The 26,022-nt window shown below is 46.5% G+C and overlaps 1 protein-coding gene across 5 annotated transcripts; it reads left to right on the forward strand.

Annotated features, from left to right (window-relative positions):
- The first annotated feature begins 8,037 nt into the window (after positions 1-8,037).
- Positions 8,038-25,995, forward strand: LOC144150078 (uncharacterized). 5 transcript variants are annotated; one of them, XM_077681890.1, is made up of 13 exons: positions 8,038-8,704; positions 8,777-8,873; positions 9,502-9,627; positions 9,771-9,921; positions 12,500-12,611; positions 14,630-14,872; positions 16,439-16,609; positions 18,395-18,519; positions 20,089-20,150; positions 20,224-20,466; positions 21,345-21,516; positions 21,973-22,121; positions 23,663-25,884. In XM_077681890.1, exons 1-13 carry the CDS (start codon positions 8,375-8,377, stop codon positions 23,818-23,820), a joined length of 2,139 nt encoding a protein of 712 aa, XP_077538016.1. In that variant the 5' UTR covers positions 8,038-8,374; the 3' UTR covers positions 23,821-25,884. The 5 variants fall into 5 exon arrangements, 4 of the variants coding, with proteins under 4 accessions (XP_077538016.1, XP_077538015.1, XP_077538014.1 ...); XM_077681889.1 differs by having other exon boundaries at positions 8,038-8,873; positions 12,527-12,611; positions 23,663-25,995; XM_077681888.1 differs by having other exon boundaries at positions 8,038-8,873.
- The last annotated feature ends 27 nt before the right edge of the window (positions 25,996-26,022 follow it).

The raw sequence follows: 26,022 nt of genomic DNA on the forward strand, positions 1-26,022 counted from the left end.
CACTCACCTTTGTGCGCGGTGGGCTTGGGCTTCCGTGTGCGCTTGAGGTCGCGTGATTTGGTGGCTGCCTCCATGATGCCGTCGGGAGGGAGCGTGAAGTCGGTGGACGGCCGTGAAGGATGCGTTAACTTGCCGAGGACGGAATCTGCGCGCGGCCGGCTTCTTCGCGTGCAGCAGCTGCTGATGATGATGATGTGGATGGAAAAGAGCATGAGGATATGGATCACGATGTACGAGCACACTATATAAAGTTTTCACCAATTATCAGGCTAAAAAAATCACGAGGGCACGCAAGCACTGTTTAGCAGGTAACTAATGCGAACGGGATGCCAATCGAGCGTCAGAGAGTTGCCGCCTTGCTAAGGATGATTCTTGATAGATTTTGCGGCGCCTGCTTGTTCATGCAGTGTTCACAAGCCCGATTAGCTGCTTTCTTATAGGAAGTGATGGCGAAGCGCCGCGGAAGCATAGGAAATGCCATTTACCAAGGAACATCAACATCATCATCAAGAATGGGAAGCGGGCCGCTTGGACATCCTGAGTGGCGGAAGGGCTTTTAACCTTCCCGCGAATGGAACCCTGTGGAGATGCGACGCATCTTGAGGGTTCACTTGGTGTTTCCGTTGGGTTGATTCTCTAATTGCGTGAAACGTGTGAGGAACGGGTATGACGTATTCTTTATTTAACACGCGGCGTAACGTTAACGATGACGGCCTTGTGGTCGCTGAAGTGTACGGGTAGTGGATGGTGAAGTAACGGGACCACCGTGCAATTTGCAGCGAAGATCAAGTCTATGCACGTGCCTGAAATCGGAACGCCGGTGCTGGAACGACCACGGCTATGACGCAACGTGGCGCGGCTATGACGCAACACAATCCACTTTAATCCAATCCAAGCCAAGCCAACCCAATCGAATCCAATCCAATGCCCCTCGCAAGAGAGTGTTCGCTATCGGAGAGGAGAGGGGGTGAGAGCGGAGAGCGCAGCTCACGCGGCGAGGAGAATGGGGGAGGGGTGTGGACGGACAACGACAACGCCGTATGGAGGGACAAGGCGAGTGAATGAGATGCAGTCGCATCTAAAAGTGTCTTGAAACGTGACTTTCACTGTTGGACTTGCTGTATTAGAGGACCATTTAGTTTGTCTTGGGGTGTAATATTAGTGGTCTGCTCGGAGTTTATTTTCGTTTGTGTGGTTTCGTTTGTTTAGGGGTTTGCTTTGTTAGTGATGAATGTCTGTTGTGTTGATCGTGCCTCTTTTAGATGCAGAGCATCTCTTAGTCGACCCTCCGTAGTCCAGCGTCCGCACCTTTCCTCCCCGTACCCGTCTCCACGCCAGCTGTGATAACGCCGCTCTCCTCGCCGCTCGGCTCGTCTCGTGCCGGCTCAGGAAGACACCGGCAACGCTGTCGCTCCAGGAGCCCTAACCAGCTGTGGTAACGCCGCTCTCCTCCTCGCCGCTCGGTTCGTCTCGTGCCGGCTCAGGAAGACACCGGCAACACTGTCGCTCCAGGAGCCCTCCCTTGTTCTTGCGCCGTCCACACCCGCACTGCGCATGCGCGTCTCTCCTCCATTCTCCTCTCCTTCAGCTGTATAAAAGCAGGTGCGCGCGCAGCGCGGCGTTCAGTCTGCTCCGAGACACCGCCTGGGCCGGTTCTGCTCCGGTGAGGAACCTACACGGAACCCCCATGCTTTGCATCACCACATAGTTCTCTTCGGGGAGATGGTGTAATTTTTTCCCTGGTAGGGCGTGCTGGGCAGCTCGGACATGGAAGTCCAAGAACTCCTAGCTGGTCACTAGGGTTGCGACCATCGCCGCAGTCTTGAACCGGCGGCCAACACGCACAGCGCACTATATCCCCCACGAATCAATAAATGTGTTTTGCTTCCTCTATCACAGAATGGCTCCTGGGTCCCGTACCTGCAGAGCACGTGCCAGACAAATTGGCTGGCCGTGATCTGTCAACGAAGCGGACTGCCATGTCTGTGCAGCGACAATCCGTTCCAGGAAGGGAAACCAGCCCGAAACTTCCTGTTTGCTCTCAGCGCCATGCATTCGTTCGCTTGAAATGCCACTTCTGTTCCTTTGAACAACTCCTGAAAGAACGCCGCAGCTCGGCCTCTGTAGCTTAGGGTCCTAACCGCGGGTTTTGAGGCTCGCAGCCTGGATTCGAGCCCCAGCAGCGCTGAACTTCTTCCACAAACCGTTCTGCGCTTCTTACTGTAACATCTACTGTTAGCTCAACTCTACGCTTTCTTTTTTGTAAATAAGAGTGGTTTAGTATCCCTTACGTTGGTTTAGAAGATGGGCGCGCATTTTATAACGTTTAATTAACGTTCTGCTAACGCATCGGAAGTGCTGGCTTGAGCCAAACTCGGGACGGAGTATTGCGTCCGTGGATTATAACATGAAGAAGAAGAAGAGGAATAAGGAGGAGATGCAACATGAATCCTTAGAACACTATTTGTTTGAATGTCGCCATTTCTCCGAGCAAAGAAAAATTTACTTCACTGTCCCATTCGAACGCCTTCGACTTGAAATAAAACCTTCCGTACTATCTCATTCGGAGAAAGCAGCCTAGGCAAAGCAGAAAAAAATAAATTTACTCATTCCTCCATGAATACACCATGGTTACCGGAAGGCTCATATGCTAATCCGTACAGTCCTCTTCCGCCCTATACGGAGCGTATGTGCTTTTTTTCTCCCACCCATGGTTGTTTTTCAATTGAAAAGAACACATTTTAGCTAATTAGGCCAGTCTTGGACCCTGGTCATTCCCCTTGAGTGCGTATGTGCCCTAACCCAAAGGGGGGGGGGGAGGAGGAGGAGGAGCAGAAGAAGAACAAAAAGAAGAAGACGCGACAAGCTTTAGTGTAGTATTGCGCGGCTAAATTTATATCTGTCTAGAACATGGCTTTTCCCTACGGAGGTGTGTGTGCCGTGCCAGGTGCCGGAGTCAGTCGGACATTTTTTTCCTCACCTGTCGCCGCTTTTCGGCATCTAGACAGCTACTTTTGAAGGAGCCAATGAACATATGGGGTTGCCCTATCGATTAGGGCAACAAATTCGGGGTACGCAAAAAGGGATATATATAACTGTATTCAAACTTACCTTTCTGCAACAGGTCGATTGAATTGCTCGAGAAGGCATAATTAATGGGTCATTGGTTCTTCAATCATCCAACTTTCATTTTTCAGCCTCCTTTTTTCAGGAAATAAATTAGTAGTTCAAAGTTCTATCGCACTACTATCAGTGACTTAGCCCTGGCTACACCCCCTTAAAGAGTACGTGCCAAAAACATTGATGGTATCATCATCATCAACAACCTCCCTGACCATAACATCTTGCTTGCCACCTCTTGAATATGAGTGTGTGCTGTCAAATGGTTTAATAGTAGGAACAAGCTTAACGGTAGTACAGAGTTAGGTCACTTTAAAACGCTCATGGTGCAACTTCAAACACAACACGCCTTCCAAGATAGTGTTTTGAGTTATGATACCGAGTGCTGAGGACTGAAATAGACTTGACGAAAGCAAGAAACGCTCGGAGTCGTATTTGTCTTTTTTTAATTCGACGAAGTACTATAAAAAAGCTTCCAACCTTGAATGGCAGCTAATTCTAGAACTTAAAGAACTGATTTCTTTATATCTTTTTCAAATGGGCTAGAGCAGCCGCTGAATGTGGTCGCATTTTGTCTTAGACATGGCAGGCCATTTTTAGAGAAAAACAACGTTTTTGAAGTTTATAAACGCTATTTTCACGAAAACTTCGGAATTTTTTACTCGAATTATAATACAGTAGGATCATTTTTCATTCGACCCCCGTTAATTCGAAAATTTGGACAATTCGTCATTCCCACACCCTCCTTTCAAAAATGTACATAGCCCTATGGCAACAAACATTCGCTAATTCCAGCAAAAATTTCACACGCACGTGTTTTTTCGGATTGGAGACAAGTCAAGGACGGCGCAGATGAAACGAGTCGGCGCACGTGTGGCATATACCAGCCCACGTTGCGGCGAACTATTTCAGCCACAGTGGATTCGTGCAGCCCGAGGCTTCTGAAATCCCGGAACACGTACAGCCCGGAGCCCGCAGCGCCAGAAAAGGATGACGATACGGCATTCGTTGGCCTCATTTCATCCGAAGTGCAGCTTGCCGACTAAGTTGCAATTGACGGCGTTGTCGTCACCGGTCAGTTGACCGATGACGAGATCTCATCGCTGCCCTCGGTGTGGCAGACGAGGGGTCCGACGAAGTAGTCCTGTGCGATCTGCTACACCCGGTGCATCGTTCCGCAAAAGAAGCCGCGGACGCTCTTGTTGTTCTCGAAGAATTTTGCTACGATGTTCCAGGCAATACGCTTGCGCTAGAGTGATTGTCGCATGCCCGCAAACTCAGCTGTCCACAAAAAAAAACAAAACAAAAAAAAACAAGCAAGCATCATGGACTACTTCTCAAAGTAAAGGTATGGAATAAAGGAATTGAAAATGTGCGTTTTTGTTAGTCATTCGATAATTTGACATTCGGATAATTCGGACTCCCAAGAAGAAACTCCTAACGCGGCTGAGAATGGGGAGGGTGCTTTTCACACGCGGAGTACACTTTAGATGGCGCGGGGAAGGCTTCCCCAGCGTTCCCCACGCATAGGTGCCTGCTCACACCGGCGGGCGCACCGGCCGCATGGCTTTGTCGTCTGCTTTAGCGACAGTTGTTTTGGGCCTGTTTTGGCGCAGCTTCGCGTCCATTGCGTGTTTCCTTCGTACGGCTTGATTAATGTGTTCGGCAGTGCCTCCTGGGTAACCCGGACCCGACGGAATTAAGTGGTCATACGGCAAAGATGCGTTAAGGATGGGTTTGCAGGGTGAGAAAACCAAAATGTAGAGACCACATGCAGACATCTGGGCGTTAGAGGAACGCTACCTTTTGTGCACTACTTGCCACGAATGGGACTCCGTTTTCTATATTGGTGAATAGCAATTCGGTTGTGTTTTAAGAGATATTACAAAAGGCGAGAGGAGCAACTGGTTCTGATAACTAGCGATTATAAAAGTTCCTTCAGCTTTCTCGCAATTCTCACACTTACTAAAGTAATTAGTTCAAAACGGTATAACTGGAAATCACTAAGCTCACATGCTGAATTATTTTAGTGTCTGCGCTTGTGTCGCGCGGTGGTGTAGCCCCTAGCTAGCACAAGAGGATGGCTAGGTTCCACTGTCTCACCCTTCGAAAGACGCTCCTCTCCGTTTTCTTTCCGCTGACGCACGGCCGGGCTACAGCGATGGCAGACGCCACCGCAGTAGCCCGGCTTTGCTTTTTAACCAACTTCACAGCGTGGATTGGAGCCAATTCTTTTCTACCCCCTTGATATCCGAATTAACTTGGGTTTATTGCATATGGATGCGCACTATTCCGGGTGATTTGTAAAGCCACGGGTTGTATTTCACTGCGCAGGTAGAACGACTAAATAAAAAGTGGCTTCATTAAAGAAAGGCAGCTCTGAGTTTCAATTTTTTCCGGCACGTGTAATGGAGCGAAATTGATTTATTGCGGCCTCCGCATTTATATGTTCTGAAAAAGAAGCCTTCATGTGTCAGAAAAGTCACACGTTCACTTACCGACATCTCTATAACTCTTACAAGGGTACGTCTAAAGGGAGCTGGCAAATAAAGTATAGCAGAAATATCTAAAGTACTAAAGTACTTCTGCACAAAATTACAAACTAAAATATATCAAGAAAGTCTAAGGTACGCCGGTAAGATATGACTAAATAGCGTCTACGTCTGAAATATACATCTACATAACGTCCGAAAATAAAGTACCAGCACTGAATTCCTACCATCCACGTTTTTTGTCAAAAAATTTTATGCACTTGGAACGTCTAATAGATATAGTATTGCCGTGACACTGGCATTCAGATGTCTTTGGGACGTCGCAGAGGTATCAGTGGTTTCTTGAGTATGAAGAGAAATTTTTTGCGTATTCACTGACAGCTCTCCAGCATGTATATTCCAGTTTCTCGTATTACAATATTTGCCACTAAATTAGCAATTATAACCCCCGTGCAATATACATGTGTTCGGTGTACTCACATTGGTATTGTCAAATGTACAGCTTGCACCAAGGCTCATCATCACGTGATCTGAAGTCTTGTGTGTCCCCAGTTTTTCTAGTCACGCGATGTGCACTTGATTCCTACTCTGACCGAGTTGTCGCAATTTTCGCATCTTAGAGAAATATCCGGTCAAGAACTTTGAAAAGATTAGTGTTATATGAATGGACAGAGGGTGGGGGGGGGAGGAGGCTTGATGGTGAAACTGAGGCCTCGACAGAGGAGCTGGGAAGCCACGAGCACTGACCCAGTTGGGTAGCCGCTGACCCCTCTGTCTTGAATCGCCCGAGAAGACTACTGCGTGACCAAACAGAACTCATTATTCAGCCGGCACTATTCTGTGGTACTTGTTTAGCTCCTCGAGCCCCAAACACGCGTTGAAATAGAAGAAGTGAAAGCACATCAATTTCGAGGGAACAAGGTCACCGGAACAGGAGGAGACTATGTCTATACTCAACCTTGTATTGAAAGCCGTCTCTGGAAGCGCAGTTCTTACTAGGCGTACGGCGGTGACAGCACCATGAAATAGGGATCACTGAAAATAAAGAACAGGCGGCCAGAGCCGAAAAAAATGGTAGCTTGTCGGCTGAAAACCCGAGACATGCTGAGGCGCAAAGAGGGCGAGAGAACTGAAGACAAACCAACTGGCAGTATGGGGACTCAGTGTCACTTTTTTCTCTTTAGCCCTAGTTAAGTAAGTCGCTGAGAACACTAGGACAATGCTTTGTGACCCACCAGAAATAAACACCGTGCCAATAAAGAGCTAGAAATTCAGAAATCAGAGGAGGCTTTTACTGGAATTTCGGCATTGGACGCACAAGCGCTCATTTGATTAATTTTGGGCTTTAACGCGCCGAAGGAATACCTGGACTATGAGGCGCGCCATAATTGAGAGCTCCGGAATTATTTTTAGCACTTAGATATCTTTGACGTGCGCCAAAACCTCGATACGCGGGGTTTTTCGCTTTGTGTCTCCGTCTGAAAACCGGCCACCACGGCCGGGATCAAAGCTGCGACCTTTGGGACAGCAGCAATGCGTAGAACCGGCGTAGAACCGGCGTGGAACCGGGGCGTGGAACCGGAGCGACGATGCCGCGTTTCATGCATTTTCTTCTGCTTCTGCAGGTTAGTCACTGTTTTGACGAGTCGTCTCGTGTACATCTCGTAGTTCTGCCGGATCCATCCCATATTGTATTTGCGAAGTTGTCAACACGCTCCGCGCCTTGTCGTGTACGCCGACGTTTCGTGTTACTTCGTAGTTATGCGTTCTATTTTTCGTCACTGATTTTATGTGGTGATGTGGAATTGAACCCCGGACCAACCGTGGAAGAAACTTTGGAACTACTTTTAAAAGGACAGACTGAAATCAAAACAAAACTGGAAACTATCGAAGCTGGGCAACATGAAAGCAGAATTGCGATAGCTGAGCTAAATAAGCGTATTGAGTCGCTTGAGAAGTGCATGCTTCAGTTGGACGACATGAAAGCTGCAGTTACCAATTGCAGGAAGAGGTGCGAGGACACAAGCGCTTCAATGAGGGTTGTACTCGAAAAGATTGATGATATAGAAAATTGAAGTCGACGTTGTAATCTGATTTTTTTATGGTGTATCTGACACGCAGGCCTTCGAGCCACCCGCTGAATCTGAAAAACAAGTATTAAACGTTGTGACGAAGCTCGGGATCGGCCCTGTACAAATAGAAAGAGCCCACAGACTCGGAAAGTATCGCGCAGGAAAAATACGCCCACTAATTGCTAATTTTGCATTTTTCAAACAGAAACCTGACGTCTTGGTAAATGCTAACAAACTTAAAGGGAGTGAAATTAGTATCTCGGAGGATTTCTCGGAAAAAGTGCGCAGGAAGCGGAAAATTCTTTGGGAATTTGCGCAGAATCACAACATTTACGGGTCAACTGCCAAGTTAAAGGGGCACTGACACAAAATTTTGAAGGCGAGATAACGTCGGAGATAGATTGTTGAGAACGCACATACATCGTCTGCAAAATTTCAGCGGAAAATACAGCCTAGAACATATTTAAAATCAATTTTAAAGTGAGCGAAACGCAACCGAGCAGCCGGCGGAGGACCTCGCGCCATCGACATTACGTGGATTTTTTAAAAATAAGCCAAATCCGAAGACGTCACGGGTTTCTCCCGCTCCCGCACTGCGCAGTTTGCCCAGTTTGCATTGCGCGGCGGCGTCGCGCGTGTTTACGTGCGCTGGTGTAGTTTACGCACTGCCCGTGTTTACTTTGTGGCACCATGTCGGGGGTACGGTGCTCCGTGGACTTCTGTCCATCGCATACAGGTTCGGGTGCAAGCATGCACAGATTTCCGCTGGGCGATGGCCCTCGCCGCCAAAAGTGGATAGAGTTTGTGCGCGGTGCTGCGGGACGCACAGAGTGGACCCCACGGAAGAGCAGTCGGATCTGCTCGCTCCATTTCGAGCCGGCGTGCTACAAACAGGACCTCCCGAACGTGCTGCTACCCCGTCCGCGTTGCTGTCTTGAGCCTGATGCCGTGCCGTCTATTTACAACTTCGTGGGCCCTGATTCGGAGCATTCTTCGCTATCCAAGCGTCCTCGGCTAGAGGTTCGTATTGCTTACGTTCTGCTTGCATGTGTTTGGTGTCACAAATATGTAATGACGCCCAATATCGTGCAGGCTCTCGCTGACATGCACCCTGAGGATGCTGCATCCCCTACGATTTGGGCGGGCCCCAGCGCTGATTGTGAGGTGAACGAAGTCGAGAAGGCAGCAGGTGGGTATTATTGTTATCCCGGTGCGTGTAACGACTCCACTTTCGGCCGTGAAGTACGGAGCTAGGATATCGCATGGCGCGCTTGCACTTGCGGTGTTGTTAATAGAACGCCACGTACACGTTTGGCTGTAACAGACTGCGGCATACTGCCGATCGTGTTTCAGAAGGCCCCGGCTGTATCGCGATCGAAAGTGGCCGTGGTCCCGGCAATATATGGTACTTCATGAAGTGATGTTTCGAAGTATCAATAAATTCGAGTAGCACCGCGTGAGTAAACGAGCGTTGCGAAAATAGAAACGGGTGACAGCATGCTGGGGCACACCAAAATTATCACACAAATGCAGGGTTCCTGCACTTGAAAAATTTCTGTGCATTTCAATATATCTCAACCACAGTGTACTGATATGTATTGTGGATCAGAATAAGCTAACACCATCGAATAAGTATAAATGGGTAAGTGGGCCATTACTAACTAACCACTGCTGCTTTTAAAAACATGACAGTTTCATTCAGTACATGTGTCAAAAATAACACATCATTACCAGTTATAAAGGTCTATAAGGATAATGCACCGACAGCATGTAAAAACTTGACTTGAAGACAAACAGCTCGATATTTGTTTCCACAGGACAAGTAAAGGTGGATGCAGAGAGCCAGTGCATTGTTCAAGTTTCTTCTAAGGCAACTCAGGTGGTGCTGAAGGCTCACACAAAAGCTGCCAAGGTTCAAACAACCCGAACAGTGAAGGAAATGGGTGAGTGCCTCTCGTGATACTGCGATATGTATTCATATCGATCATTCTGAATTCTAGAATTGCAACCCGTTGGGGAACATTTCATGTTTTTTTAGGTGTCAGTGTGGCTTCCTAAACATACTAGCATGCTACTGTACTTTCAGCATGCCAGACCGACTTGGAGTTACCTGATATACTATTGATGGAGGAAATGCAGCAGCGGTGCTCAACACCTTTACGCTCTGAGCCATCTTTCACTCACATTGATGATCCCCTGGACAAAACATATGAACCCACATTGAACACCACATGCGCGTAAGTGGCACGACGTTTTATTTTCATGCTTGAATGTGTATTTGAATGTGTATTGGGTGGAGTAAATCACAACATAATAGGCTTTTGCTATCCCAAAACAAGCCAAAAAGCTGCTTTATACAAGGTCAATAAATGGGCACAAAAAGCAAAGGTTCATACCAACTACTCCTCATCACCACACATTTCGCTTGACAAAGTCCTCAAAAACCACAGACTGTGGCAGTCAGACAATTCACGTCTTGGGCATATACCCACTGTGCTGACTCTGACTCCTAGGTATGTGGTCCTGTGCTGTCATGCATGATATTGCAAAACAAAATCTGGTCTGTGGCGGTTCAATTTCGATGTAATGAATTAGGATAATGCTTGTATGCCGTCATTTTGTGGCACGTCCAAGAACCTTAGCTTGTCAAACATAACGTGGGTCTCCCTGTATGCAGTGCCTCATAGCGAAATTGTCTCTTTGGCACAGTTAGAAATTGGTCGAAGTTTTATTGCTGAGGTGCCTATTTTTTTTTAGTAACAATGTAGTCAGTTGTCAACAAGAGAGACATTGTACGCTTGCAATATGGGCTTGGAAAGTGTGCATATTGGCTTGCAGTTGTCGAAACATTACCTTGTGCAACACGTGTTATAGATAGCAAGAAAACGCTTTCTACTGCTTGCAGCACCTTCAGCGGTTACCGTATTTATTCGAAAATAGGTCGAGCACGACTATAGGTCGACCCCCTAAAAATTGAAGTCGCCGAAAAAAAAAATATATTCGATTATAGGTCGACCCATACTTTTAAGAAAAAACTTGAGGAAACTTTTTAAAACTCCCATTTATTTACAACGCGGTCACCTCACTGGTTGGAGCCACACACTGCGTCGTCGTCGGAACTTGCGCCGCAGTTCATTACCCACCCCCGCCCCCGACTGGCTTTGAAGGCTGAACGGCCAATCCTGCCTCGCAGCGCTAACTGTTGAGCTTTGGTCTGAATATCGCACGCTCCTCTTCCACGGGCAGCCGGAGTTTTTTCTCGAGAGCATCGTGCCTTCCAATTGTAGGGCCACGAAACGCACGACGCAGTCCCCTACAAGCAAAAAGTTCGTCCCGCTGTTTCCGCCATCCCCTGATCAGCTTTTCATTAACGTCTAACTCTCGCTGAGCGGCGCAGTTGTTCAAGTTCTCAGCAAACAGGATCACCCGCCGCTTAAAGTCCGACGTGACATCGCGAAATGCGCACGAGAAAAACGTTATGTGCGGAAATCACAACGAAGCAAACACAAAGAAAGCACATGAAACGGAGAACGGGAGATAGTAGAGACAGCGAGCGAAGCAGGCAACGCCGTTCCGTTCACGAGGTGGCTACGCTAGGTGGCGAAAGTCACCTTTACCCCCACCTCGCGCTAGCCGCTACCACGGCTCCGAAGACACCAAGCCAAGCCAATCTGGCTCTCTAGCCAATACGTCAGCTCGCTTATAGTGCCTAGAATATACTAGGCACTATAGTTCGGCCGCAGGTAATGCGCGATAGCCGGCAGCCTCCATGGCCGGCAGTGACTGTGGGTGGTTTTCTTACGCTGATTGTTTTGTTATGTTTTCCCTTATTTTCTTGCCTGTCTTTGTTCTAGATGCTCCGCGCTGCCGCCTCAAATTGAAGAGCGCCGGGCGCGACGGAGAAACGGATCGCTCGGTGCGCTCGCCATTTTTGATCACAACTATAGGTCGAGGTTCTTCGGTCACGATTATAGGTCGACCCTCAATTTTTAAGCACATTTTCGGAAAAAAAAGGTCGACCTATATTCGAATAAATACGGTACTTGTCTTTACCGATTTACCGATTCTAACGCGCACTTTTCTTCCGAAAAAATAGGCCGAAAAATCGCATGCGCGTTGGAATCAGATACAAAACCGAAACTGCCGAAACAGTGGAAATTTCATCCCACCCATCGCCATCGTTATCTCAAGATGGCGCCAAAGCTTTTAGTAACGATTTTTTAGACGCAGCAAGCCTAGGCCCCTAGGCTTTTCCATCGCCGTTCACACAAATCGTCAAATCGTTTCACTTGTGCGCTTGATAACAGCAATGGCAGCAGCAGCTCCCACGCGTTCAAAACGAGTGGTCGGCTGAAGCGCGCACCTCTGGAGAAGCTCTCGGGATGGGCATGCGAGGCGTGGGTCACGATCCCATTGACCATGGTTGAACGTTCGTTCAGAAGTGTGGCATCGCGAACGCGCATGAAGGCACTGAGGCCGAGATGTTGTGGTCAGCGGAGAGCGACGAGGAGTGAGATGAGTGAGGTTACTTCGGGAAATAAATCGCCCGTTTCTCTCGCATTCGTTTGTCTGGGTCACAAAGTCCCGTGCGCGTCACAATCGGAGGTGCAAGTTTTTTTGTTTTTTTTTTGCCAGGAAAATCGAGGGCGCGTTAGAATCGGGTAAGTACGGTACTCGATAATTTATACAGTTAATTTCACAGCATGGTGGTTGCGTGAAATCACTTGCCGACTTTAGCAGCAATTTCACCCAAAACCATGCAGTGCCCTGAGAAAAGTATGTTTACTGTGTTTCAATCAACCTTATTTTTAACAGATCCGTAGGTGCACCTCCTGCTAATAGGAAATTCATCGTGTACGAGGAATGCCTGCTGAAGGTTTTCCAGATGTGCCAGACATGTGGCCTCCCTGCTGAATGTTCACTACAGGTGTGGTTACATTTCTATCCCTCTAACACATTATGCTGTTGTTAGCAGATGGGTTTAAAAATGAAGGCAATGGTAATGCAGTCAAACCATGGTATAACAAATGTCAATTTAACGAAATCCTTGAGGTAACACATCACTTTATTTCCCAATTTTAATCACTGTTGCGCCATTTGTTGTGGCCATGCATTGCGAGGCCACCCACACATAGGAGCCAAATTTTGATCTTGAAGACTTTGAGAAGCATAAAGCAGCATGCAATGAAATGGGACAGAAGAGAAATGCAGAGACAGAGCCTCGTTTCTTGCTCACTGTTGTGCTCACAGATTCGTACCACATGGCTCGTTGACTACCATTCTTAGAGGTGGTTGTTTACGGCAACATGCCTACTAGCTTTCATAACATTGTTTCGGAACCAAACAAGCCAGTCTTGAAAATTATGTTGTGTACCAAAAGTAGTGCGACTTATATATATGTCCAGAGATGAAAAAGCATATGTTTGCTTTTCTAGATTCCACCATTGCTCATCTCAATGATCGTGCTTCCGTCTGCTGCAAGTGCAGAGCAACATGCCTTGTTCCCTTCATTGCAGACGTGGTTGGTGGCATTACACTTGGAAGCCTGCATTCTTTTCAGACAGCAGTCAACTAATAATAAGAAACTATCCCCACACATTGACTGGGAAGCTTTGGTGTTTTTCCTAATGCTGAAAACCCCAACACCACGTCGTGGTAGAAATCATGGTATAACGAATTTATGGTGTCGTTACATCAAGGTTGAGTACCGGCAAAAAATTTTAAGGCGTAGTAACTTCTAACGTAGGTTTGTGCGGACATCACACATTAAATAGGCAACTTATGAATGGCAAATTGCTGTTATCACATACATAAAAATTGACTTTATAGCTTTTGCTGCATGACTGAGCTCGAAATGGAGGGCACAAGACATTTCCAGCAACTTGAATTTTGTGTCAGCAACCGACAACCACCTACATCATGTATATTTTCTATTTTTGTCTGCCATTGGCCACTGCGTCAGCTGTGTGGTGCACTGGCCAAGAAAGCTCTAGTGTACAGGCTACACTGGTAATGGTTTTTTGTGGCCATGTAGCCATCTCTCTTTCAATAAAGCCACCGATACCCATCTCGCTCAGAGCTTTCTTAACTCTTTCTTGACCGCGGGAAATTGACCAACCCTTAGGGGTCCAACAAAACATTTTTTTCTGCCAAAAAAAAAATTGGTTAGGCACTAATCATGAAAACACAAAATGCAGAATATTTAACGTCTTTTCCAATAACACCAGTTTTGAAATGTTTTCGTACATCATAGTTGTAAAAAAAAATATTAAAATCAAAAGTTTTGTCGAGTTGTCGAAGGAAATGACGAAAAGGGGGTTGTGTATTACAGACCATCGTTAGTAGAAAAAATTAGAATATACATTTTGTAGGGAAATATTTCAAAAACACGCCCTAGAAAAAATGTCGACTTGCGCGGAACAGTTTGTCAGATATAAATAAAAATGTTAGCAGGTGTCTCGTTCCACGCGATGAAGCCCAACCTCCATTTCAAAATGTGCAATTTCGGGTGGTTCCATGGAAGAAATCTGGCGGTTTGACATTATCAGAGGCACGAATTTGCCCCCACGTAATGTCAGAGCATCTTGTCTATGACTGAATTTCCATTGACGGCCAGCAGAGTATTTGGGACAAGCACGCGATGCGGGAAAACATGCATAAAGTTGAAAACGGAACTGAAATGGTGCTATATCAGCTGACAACGACCCAATGGTCTTTTCCACAGGTGTAACACTGAACAAAATTGTGTGAAATTGCTGACACATAATCTTCACTCGATATGTATGCATTTAAATGGGACCAGTAGCCTTTTCGAAATTATAGTAGGTCATGGCCTTGACGACCTTCCCACCCCTCTCGTGTTTTTACTGCTATGATAGCAAATGCATATGAACAGATCATTGCAATGTGCGTCTATGTGAATGGTGTACTGGATACTTTTTGCAGGTGAAAGGTTCCCTTGCGACGATCACAACAACGTGCCAGGAGAACCACATCATCACATGGCACAGTCAGCCGAAGAAGGGCAAGCGTGCTTTGGGCGACATCACGCTGGCTGCTGCTGTTCTGTTCACGGGCGGAAGCACAAAACAGTCCCTCCGTTTTTTGAACAACGCAGGCATTGCTTGCTTCAGCGAACGGTCCTACCATCGCTTGCAGAAGAAGTTGCTGCTTCCCACGGTGTACAAGGTAATGAAATTTCTGTATTACACATATGCACAGAAGCAGAATCTGTCGGGGGTGGAGGGGCTTGTAGAATATACGGACCGTGGAACAATACTGCTGTGCCGTCACGAAGGTGCTTTCTAGAGTATGCATTGGGCTGCAAAACAGACGTCATTGGTGTAGTTATGCTGTGACGGTGGCTTCATGGTGTGCGCAAGAATATTTATGTTGTGGACTGTGCTAATGCTTTTGCTACTTCTCCTCTAGAAATGAAGCTCTTTCGATTTTTAGCTTGTTCGCCCCTTCATGCCTAGCAAACACAAGCAATATCCTATGTGCCTCACGTAATGCTTGTTTACATTTTGTTGTATGTGCACACGTGGAGGATGAATGGAAATTGTTCCTTTGTTAACATTGGGCCGATAAAACCTAATGGCAGCCAGCAAAGAGGATAAGATTATCAGCGCACATTTAGTTGGTGGTAGACAATCGATAGACACAAGATTTCCCTCATGCAAGATATGTACCTATGATTTTGCCTCTGACATAGTGAAAAATGCCTGGGAAAGCTGAAGGCAGGGGATCCAGTCGTTTCTTTGGTATTTGTCAGGGAACGCTTTTCACTGATTTGGTTGATTATGGCGTTTAACCTCTAACAGCGCCGAAATCTCGAACAGACAGGTGTTTTTGCTTTTTAACACACTTTGCGCCTTGGAATCTTTTTACCTATAGCTTTTTCTTTGTGGCGCCTTCTTTTCATGTGCACTGTGTGAAATTTTTTTTAGCCACCACCGCTGCCTGCCACTTACTGCACCTAAACATATTATGATCGACACCTACATGCTGCTGTGCGCTTTTTTTTTAGTATTTCAAATTGATACCTCACTGGGAGTCTCTTTATTTTTGGCTCAAATATAACTGTGCTGGATCAGTAGCGTAGGGGTTTTTCGAATGGGATGTGTTTTTTCTGCTGCTTGCTGCGGCTACCTAAATTAAATACAAGAACTATTTGTTGAACATGAAAATGGACGGCTTAGTTAAGTGAACTCGTTGCTGGAAATTATTCACGTGAAACAGGAAAATGCATTTCAACATAGCAGCTTTTACCAGTCCTGGTGCCTGTTTATCGCGTTTTGTTTTGCCCGAAAGCAGTGCACTAGGCGTAACAGCAAGCATACGAACAGTCGTAAAGAAGCATTGAAGCGTAAAGCGTATAGAAGCAAAAATGCACTTGCCCTTGGGAAACGTCACGTTTTTACCCCATTTTTTGCCAGTAAAAAATTTTGAGCTGTGAATACATGAAATTCAGCTCACTGGATTACATTGTTCACCTTCACGAATGCCAGTCCAGTAGATGGCTGCAGCACGCCTGTCCCACCACGGGACGCTGGCCCGGCCGATGGTGGTACTGGCACGGCGGAGCAGCGTGCCCTTTTTAGGGGTCACACGCTCCCCATATCGACTAACCCATTTGCCCCACTGTTAGGTGAAAGTGGCACTATGTATCATGACTATTTGTATATTTCATGACTACGTATATTGTATGTTCAAAGACATGCTTTCAATAAAGAACTTATGTGCTGATTTCAGGTCTGGGAGGATGAAAAAGGTGAACTCCTGCGCAGTCTGGTGGCCAATGGAGGGACCGCAAGGGTGGCAGGAGACAGTCGTGCTGACTCTCCCGGCTATAGTGCTAAATATGGTGTCTACACACTCCTGGAGACCAGCATAAACAGAATAATCAACATTCAGCTTGTGCAGGTGAGGGTGCAGTAATACACTTACATCAATCAGTGGAGACATACTTTTTGTCAATATTTTCTGCTTATAGTGCCACTCTGTCCTTTTATAGAAAAATGTCCTTTTATAGCATTCATTGTGGCTGCAACTTACCAGAAATTCCTTGCAGCACAGCTTCATCACTTTTTATTATGTAATTATGTCGGTTGGCTATGATAACTCGCGACAAATATCTCTTACAACTGATCCCTATTATGCACAGAATCTTGCTTGGTTCCACATTCACTGTACTTATTTCTACAGCCATAATTTGATCTCATTTACTGCTGCTTGCTTTACTGCTTGCTTCAGGTTCATGTCAGTCATCTGCATTGCACATGTAATTATGGTGCACATGGCGGGCCCTCCTGTTTTCTGTCAGCCACCCATCTCTGTTTGTTTCATGTAGTAGGCACATTTAATTACAGTCTACGCTCGTTACAGCGGATCTGGCAATAACGGTCTTCTGGTTACAACAGACCGTTTCTTTGTTTGGTCCCCATGCATTTTAGAGTCCACTCCACTCATGACGGACCCTACTAGAGCAGACTATCGGCTACAACAGACTAAACTTTAGGCAAAAATCGTTTCGACTGATAGCTAACTTCCATGGGGCTGGCACCCGATATGCTTTTTATTTGTATAGTTTGGCAAGAAAACTGTTATGTCTGACAACATCATTGGCAGCAGGATCGTTGGTGCAGCCAAGCCAGTGCCAGTGGCCTTGTTTTTTGTTTTTTTGCGACTAGCGTCATGCGCAGCAGGGTAGCTGATTTCACTGTTGGATAAATTGAGCATAATTAACGCTGTAGAAAAAGGGGAAAAACAGGCCGACATCGCTAGAAGTACAGGCCTGTCTAAGCAGACAGTCCGCTCGGCCGTCTAGAATAAGGCCGCTGCTGATAAACGCGACTCCGGTGAGATTGAACAACAGCGCTATCGAATACGCTAAGTGGTCCACCTGGAGTCAAGTCTGCCCTTGTCAGTATTTTTATGCAATAAAGAAGTCGGGTTCAGTGAAGTTCGAACCTTATTCATATGCATGCATCGTTCCCGTTCCGTTTGGTGAAAAAGGTAAGAAATGTATTAAGTAGAGGGTTGGTTCCCATCCATTGTGTGCAATCTTCCGGTAGCCGTGCGCAGTCTAACTGTCCAACTTCTGATTTCACAGCTGTCCTTCATCAGATTATTTCGTATAAGCTGCTTCAATGACCAGACTAAAATCATAAAAAATGCGGAAGCTGCTTTGGGAGAACGTCAGGCAGAGATCAGATTTGTTTGACAAACGGTTTCGGGTAAACCTTCCTCATCACAAAGGGGTTTGAAAGAGCTTAGCTAATTCTGGTGGCCACGACTGATTTGTATAGCTGGTTAATAATTGCTCCTGGTTATAGTCTTGCTTTATTTTCTCAGTTTATCATGCGTCTTTATACACTTGACCGCATGCGCTAGGCTTTTTCCTTTTCCAGGTGCCGGTGCTAAGCTTTAGAAACGGTCTTTAGGTGATTCTTTGCCCTCGCGCTTACACTTTGCGTAGGTGCTGCAGGTGTGTAGAGAGAACAAAGCGTCTATAGTATGTATATGCAATACCAGTCAAAGTACCCACTTCTGCGCTCATATATCCCCCCTCCTCCCCCTCTCCCCCCCGGGGAGGGGGGGTTGGATTCTGCATACTTCGGCTACAGCGGACGTTCTTTTCTGGATTAACAGGGTCCGTTGTGATGGGCGTAGACTGTATTCACATTACGCATTTTCATTCGTTTCTAGAGCAACGAGGTGGCTTCAAGCAGCCATATGGAACTTGAGGGCCTGAAAAGGGCTCTAACCGCCCTTGAAGAAAGCGGTGTGCGGGTCACCGAAGCGGTGACAGACCGACATCCACAAGTGCGCAAGTAAGTGTTGTTAAATAGAAATGAAAGTAAAAAATAAAAATGAAAAAAAAAAGTAGACCAAACCACTCACTTATACACTGATCTTCACAAAATTATGTGAATGCTGTGGGGACCATCATGCATAAAAAAGCATTGCAACACCAACTTCTGTACGTAGTAATTCCACCTGTGCTTGCATATTCGAAACTATAAGCAATATTAAAATGTCTATTTCTGGGCCACTCAGCCGACTCAGCCGGCCAATTATTCTCTGTGTGGCGACATGCCACACACAAAGGGACACAATGCTCCCTTTAGCGTCCCGTGGGCTGAGCTTACCCGAAGGTGCCACCGCTTTTGGAGCTGCACCCCTCCGCAATTGTCCTGACGTGGGCGCTTCGTTTTGTGTAAGCACCAATGCGTTAAAACAAGTATTGAGTCGTGAATGTTTTTAATAGTTTCACGTATGAAGGTTTTGCGCCTTTGTTCACAGGCGATGTACTGGGCTTAACTAAAGCCCCTGTATCTATAGGGCTTTAGGCATAACAGGCAGCATGGCGCGGGCTGGAAAAATTTCGGGGAGGTGGGGGGGGGGGGGGGGGTGGGGGGGGGGTGGGGGGGGGGTGGGGGGCTGAAGCCCGGTCAGCCCCCCTGGTTACGCCGCGTGCCTTCAGGTGACTCATCCACGTAAACCCTGGCAGAGACCTTGCGAGGAATTTTTCCCAGGCCCGTGATGGCCGATCAACAAGGCTTGTACCGAGTGGAATAGTCGTGGTAGATAGAGGGGCGAAACGCGCCGCGGAAGCAAGCAGCACATTGCTTCCAGTCTTTTTTTTTTTTTTTTTCTTTTCTTTCGGTGGTCCCGAAAGTAGCAAGAAAATCGCCGTCATTCATAACTTCAACTTGCTACGGGCCTAGTTCGCCAATTTGGTGAAAAGGAGGCACAATGTGCGGCGCTGTGGGCAGAATATGGTTCCTTAAAAACTACGGAGTGAGGAGGGGGGAGGGGGTTCAGTGAAAATGGGGGGGTTGAACCCTGCAAACCCCCCCATTGGCTACGCCACTGACTCCTACATTTCATAGGTCTAGACAAAACTTTCCTGGCACTCATTGTAGAAGTGCGCATAATATATGCATCGAAATGCAAGGCGTGAAATTTTTCAGACCCGAACTGTAAAAAAAAAAAAAACAGCAGCTGAAAGCTGAAAAGACATGACAGGACTCCTTTTCCCCTGTTCGTTGCCAGCATGTACCACAGCTTGCAGACAGGGTTGCTTGTAGACCCAGTACTTCACTCTTCTCCCCTCCCCTTCCTGCTATTGCAATGCTGCCCAAGCACAGAGCACACAGAGAAAAAAAAAACGTACTTTGCTGTTTTTCCCCCTATATGATTCCTCATGTCCACCCTTAGAAAGATGCTGGGGAACCATTACAAGCTTTGCAATGACATTTGTAGTTTGAGCTTGGTAATGTTTCATTGCTTTTTCCTTATGAAGTAATTTTGTTATTGCTAAAATGCTGGTTGTACTTATTAGATGCTATATTGACTTGAGCAGTTCAGTTTCTAGTTCTGTTTCTGCGTTAATACAGGTACTTCAAGACAGAGAAGCCTGAGGTGGACCATCGGTTCGATGCCTGGCACGTGTGCAAAGGTCAGCATTGTAAATTGTTTCTACAGAGACCCCTCCCTCATGGTTGCATTGGTGTCATTTTTTCATTTTGCAGGACTGAACAAGAAGCTTCTGCAAGCTGCCAAATCAACCAGCTGCACAGCCATCGGCTCCTGGTCACGCTCCCTTGTGAACCATCTGTATTTTTCAGTGAAGCGTGGAGATGGGAATGGAGACCTTGCAGTGGCTGTGTGGTTGTCCATGATGAACCACATACAGGACAAACATGACGGCCACAGCCTGCAGTACGAGCGGTGCCAGCATGGTGACCTTGAACCACGAAAGTGGATATTTCCAGGTGCATTTTTGTTATGCTTCTTTTATTGAAACACTTTTTTTTCTCCCGTGAATGGTCACCTAAGTGGTAATTTAATGGTTGGCAGTGGCTGTATTTGTACCATTTAGGATGGAGAGGGAGAGAGGCAAAAATTGGCACCTCAGGCCAATTGAACAGGGCTACGCAACTTGTGGGCTAACGTGCAGGATAGCAGAGGACCCCGGCTAACTTCCGTAGAGAAAGTGCTACGCACCCCCCTACAGTCCCCACGGAACGCTCCCGCGGGCCACTCGTCGGCTCGAGGGGGGGGGGGGAAGGGGGTGGTAGAGGTGGTCTCCTCCAGCCGTTGGGAAAAGGGCAGCTTGAGAGAAGGCAATGAACTGGTCCTCCTTCCGCCTCGCCCTCCGCACACATTCGCGACGAGCAGGTTCGGCGCGTCGCGCGGGGTCATGAAGCCGTCATGACTCACGTGACGCACCGGCTGCCCAAAATGGCAGCTCCCAGCTCACCCAAAATATGTGCAGACGAGGCGTCGGGACACCAGGATCACCACGAACTGCAGCCCATGTTGAAAGTAATCGTGAGCGCAAAGGGTAGATAAACTGTGGCGACATGCTATTCCATTCGTAAAACTGATGGTCGCATAATGTAAATTTCTGAGAGGAAATGAATGTATGGACGGCACAAAATGTCACTTGCCACAATTGACATGGGCTTGTGATCTTCAATGTCCATGTTTCCTACGTGTGCATTACGCTGCAGGCATTTCGTAAGCTAGGAAGCACACAATTGCTGCAATTGTAAGCTGTACTTTATGTGGCTGCTAGTGAAGTGCTTTGCAAGCAGCGCTCTACATTTCAGCCTGTAACTTTTACATTTCAACCTGTAACTTATTATAGGAACCCAAGCTTTTGACAAGCTGACTGTCATCGTGACAAGCAAGAGGCTCCTGGATGACATTCGTCAGATGTCTCCACGATTCCAGACGTTCAGCGTGGAGTCCTTCCACTCCATCATTAATCGCTTCGCGCCCAAGGCGTATGCCTTTTCCTTCCACGGAATGTTTGCAAGGCAAGTCTGTTGCAAAAATGCCTGGGTAAACGTGTGAATAATTTTATTAGTGAACCTTCATTGTTGTTCGAAGCTTGGCATGTTATGGAGTATATTTGGTGCCCTTCACCATCATCGAATCCAGTTTCTCCCATAGAGGGACTACATCTCTGACCATACTCTGGTGCAGAGACATGTTTTTTTTTACAGTTAGCGTCACTCGTGAGGAAAACACAACACTGCAGTTAGACTTGGTATATACAAATGGCATCGAAATATATCAAATTATTGTCATTGTCTTTGTTTATGCATCAAGTCGACCTCCCTTTAGGAAGATCTACCTTCACGTTGTTGGGAGTTGGGATTTGCAATTGGGATTTCTGGCCATTATAATGATATCAGTGGCCTTACTATTTGCATTTGTGCTGACCTATGAATATGTAATATACATAACTGTGCCATCTTTACGTACTGCAGAACTGCACTGGCTGCCTTGCACTACAATGAGAATGCCGACAATGGACAGGCAGTGACACGCAGCGGTGAGCCCCGCTTCAGGGTGAAGAACCCAAAAGCGCGGAAGGGGGAAGCAACCGCCTCTTCTATCAAGGAACCGCCCACCTATGGTATGGAGAAAGCTGGTGCCCCTCTTATAAAAATTTCAGTAATTTCCCACAAGTTGCACACAACAGTAGCTGAACGCACTAAAGCTGGTTATTTTCTTTGATCACCTATCTTGGCCTCAGATTTAGCACGCTAGCTCAGCGGAGTGAAAATGGGGCTCTGTACACCTCAGGTGGTCCACAAAGGCATTTCAGGGGTCTGCAAAGCGCTTTTCAAAACTCCCCCCCCCCCCCATGACCACTTTTGTTTTCCTTTTTGCTAAACCGTGTTTGTGCTGCTGATGATGATTGATAGTGGTATCCCCTTTGTAGCAGGGTGATGATGCGTAATCTCACCAAAAAAATGTACAGAAACTAATATACCTATGTTTTACACTCTTCATTTAATACTAAGGAAACAGTGACTAAGGAAACGGTGACAATTTCTGGACGCCAGAAATTGTCACCGTTTCCTTAGTTGGGTGCGCTGCTAGAAGATGTGGGGAGTTGACTCAAGCGAGTAAACAACCCCACCGAATCTACAGAGCACAGGTGACGAAGGGGGTGGCCGTCTGATGTGCGGCGTTCACCGACCAGAGCGGTAAGAATGAGTCCGAGCCCTGAACGAAAGCAACACAAAGAAAGACTTGTATTTGGACAGGCAAAACACTGTACAAGCACGAGAACATGTAACGTAAACGAGAGGTAACTTAGAATGAATACAAGTGCGAGAAACAGTTCAAAATTGGACAAAATGATATCATCAGGAGCAATAACAAATAGATATTACGAAGCAGACAAGCTAACTAAAAAGAAAATGAACAGTTCGATGCATACGAGAGACAGAGTCCCACAATATTCACCGACCGGGCCGGACGATGCACCGCTGTCGGAGGTGATTCGGCTACCTGTGAAGCGTGGCTTCGTCGTAGGCCAGGCCGTCCGGGACAATCACGGTGATTTGAGGCCCGGGAGTACGTTGGAGTCCTCCAGGGCACGGGTCGCCGATGGTGTGGTGCGCAAACTGGCTGAAGCCGTTGTCACATCACGACGTCCAAACGTAGCTGATTTTCTTCGGCGCAGATTCTCCCTTTATAACTGCGCTGGCGCGGAGAGAGAGGGCGCAACGCACCCGCCGCTGTCGAGTGCACAACTTCCCTCTTTCTGCCTTCTGGAATCATCGGCGCGCCTTAGCACTGGCAAAGCTACTCTCGCCCCCTCCAAAGAACTCGAAGCTTCGGTGAAAGCTAAGCGGCGGAGCTTTTATTTTGGTATTTTCTTGCCGGCAAGTGGTCGTGTTACCGCTGCTTCGTTTGAGAGAGTTCCAACATTTTCTCGGGGCGAATAGAACAAAAGTGAATGAATAGGACGACTGTAACAAGAATTAGGCCCTGTCCAATAAAATGAAAAAATTATATGATACTTTTAGGCGTCGTACGCCCGAGTTTGTGACAGTAGCACTTATTTGCCCCAATTTTGGAGCACCCAGTACAATTCTGATAACCTTTTTGTTGTGCTTGTTACTTTGATTCTCTAACAGACATGAGTGCCTTTTGGATATGCAGATTATGTGGCCCGTCTCTTTTCACTCCTTGAGGAGTACGTCAGTGGTGCAACTCCAAATGCCCTTCCTGTGAAGCCGCCTCATTTGACAACCGCACTTGTCTCTATTGACAAGGCAGCCCTTGTGAAGTCCCACCTTTCAAGGTTTGGGAAAAAGTAAACGATGATGGAGGACAATACGCAGCCACTACCGCCACCAGTGCTATAGCCACAGCATCTGTGCTCCGTGCGGCATTGGCTGCCTTGATCTTGTGTGGACGCTACTTGTCAATTCTGCGCCCAGTGCTGTTGTGCCGAGTCCACTGTGTCACCGCACGCCGCGGCAGAAAGCAGACCATACGACATTTAGATGTGTTCTTCCCTTTCCGGTTTGATGGTGCATTTTCACACCCAAGAGAATGAGCAGCACCGGTGTCTTCCATATGCACTGAGGCCTGCCTTCGGTTCTTTTGTGTGTGGCATTTATTTCGGGCAAATTTACAGAGAGGCACGGCAACCACTCATTTTTCCGGAGATGTACGGGCACTCCAATCATCCATGTTAGTACGTTATGTCACTATTGTTCATTTCTTGTCAGTGTTTTTTTGTACTGAAAATATGTCAAGTATCATTCACTATAATTTCATGCTGTATTTGCTTGACTTGATAGTAGAGTGTATTAAATAAAGTGTTCATAGCGTGTACCATGTGTGTACCAGCTGTGTTGTAGACTTCGGGATGCCGGTGCCACTTTGCACGCCTGTTGCCACCACTGCGGGTCCCCCCTCACATACGTTGTCATACAGGTTAGAGGAGGCCAGGGAGGGATGGTTTTTTGGTGCTTCATCTTTGGTGCTATTATTTTTGGTGCTTCATCCAGAACTTTATGCACTTGCTACCTCCCCTTATCTGCTAGTGTTGATTGTGATGATGTGCCTAGCAGATCAACTAGTGTTGATCTGCTAGTGTTAATGTCGATTACACCGTATGTAAAGCTTGTAGGACTCTGGGTTTTTTGCGGCGCAATACAAGAAACTTTCCACAGGCAATGCGCGAATTGCTGTACAAGTCTAACGTAAGGTCGATCTTAGAGTACGCTTGCGCCGTATCGAACTTTCTAATAAATTAGAAAGGGTACAAAGCCTTGCAGCCCGGTACGCCATTGGTAAGACTCCTAGGAACTCTAAGTTTAGCGCAAGTCACTGTCAAGAGTTTTTGAAATGGGAGACACTAAACTCATTTTTTCCGAAAACAATACACCAATGGAATTGGTTACCTGCGCCCATAGTTACGGAACAGTCTGCGGATGCATTTTACGCTTCCATGTGTTTGCTGAAAGCTTTGAACTAATGCACATTTGTTCACTGTGAATTTATTGTGATGCAAAACAAGCGTTTTTTTTTTGTGTATGTGCGTGTGTGTGTGTGTACGTGACACTCGAACTGCGTTGTAGCCCGACATGGTAGGACAGGACAGCCTTGTACTTTCACTTTTTTGACTATTACTTGCTCGTGTTTTTCTTGATGCAGTGTGTTATATTTTCTGTGCGACTGCAACTGATGGAAAGCAAGGGAGCGACTTGCTGTGGCCTTTTCTTTGTATAGGTATTGAAACTAGCTGATATTCTGTACCACTTGTGCTGTTACTGACAACTATTAGTTCCTGAAGAGCATGGCACATCTTTTTTTTTTTCTCCCCTTGTGTGTACAAATGTATCTGAAAAGGGGCTCGCGGCCTCTGGAACCTTTTTTTTGGTTATCAATGTGACTAGTTGATGTATTTCTTTTTGTTATTCCCCCCCACTGTAATGCTAAAAAGGCGGTGTGGGTACCAAATAAAGAAAGAAAGAAAGAAAGAAACACCTACCAGGGAGTTTATTTTTCGATCATGAGTGCTTTCCAATCAGGCTCATACGTGCTTCGTGCTATTGTGTTCTAGTACTATACCCATGCTATGTGCAGTTTCACATTTATGCACTTTTCTTATTACTATTTCTTATTTGCCACAACCTAAGGCACCTTTGAAATCTGTTATATCTGCTCCCCAATATGAATCGTGTTGACGTAGAAGCTCACTTTCATGGTTACGTATATTGCTTGCAGCCATAGCGCAGCTCGGGCCACACTGAGTGATCAAATGATGCATTTTTCACGCAGTCTCATGAAATAAAATTTATGGAACTTTAGTGACATTTTATTCAACAGGTAAAATATGCCAGAAAATATCCTTGGTAGCATACATAGGAGCAGCTGACATAGAAATAATTTTTTTAAATTGCACGGTCTTGGCAACATACATACTGACATAAAAAAATAGGAGCAGCTGACATAGAAATAATTTTTTTAAATTGCACGGTCTTGGCAACATACATACTGACATAAAA

Source organism: Haemaphysalis longicornis, unplaced genomic scaffold, assembly GCF_048455015.1.
Source record: "Haemaphysalis longicornis isolate Haplotype H1 unplaced genomic scaffold, Haemaphysalis longicornis Haplotype H1 scaffold_8, whole genome shotgun sequence".
Classification (NCBI taxonomy): domain Eukaryota; kingdom Metazoa; phylum Arthropoda; class Arachnida; order Ixodida; family Ixodidae; genus Haemaphysalis; species Haemaphysalis longicornis.

Coding starts and splice junctions, on each gene's coding strand:
- LOC144150078 (XM_077681888.1), top strand. CDS start 8,375: ATGTCGGGGGTACGGTGCTCCGTGGACTTCTGTCCATCGCATACAGGT. Junction 9,922..12,499: donor ACATTGAACACCACATGCGC/GTAAGTGGCACG, acceptor TATTTTTAACAG/ATCCGTAGGTGCACCTCCTG. Junction 22,122..23,662: donor CAAGGAACCGCCCACCTATG/GTATGGAGAAAG, acceptor TTGGATATGCAG/ATTATGTGGCCCGTCTCTTT.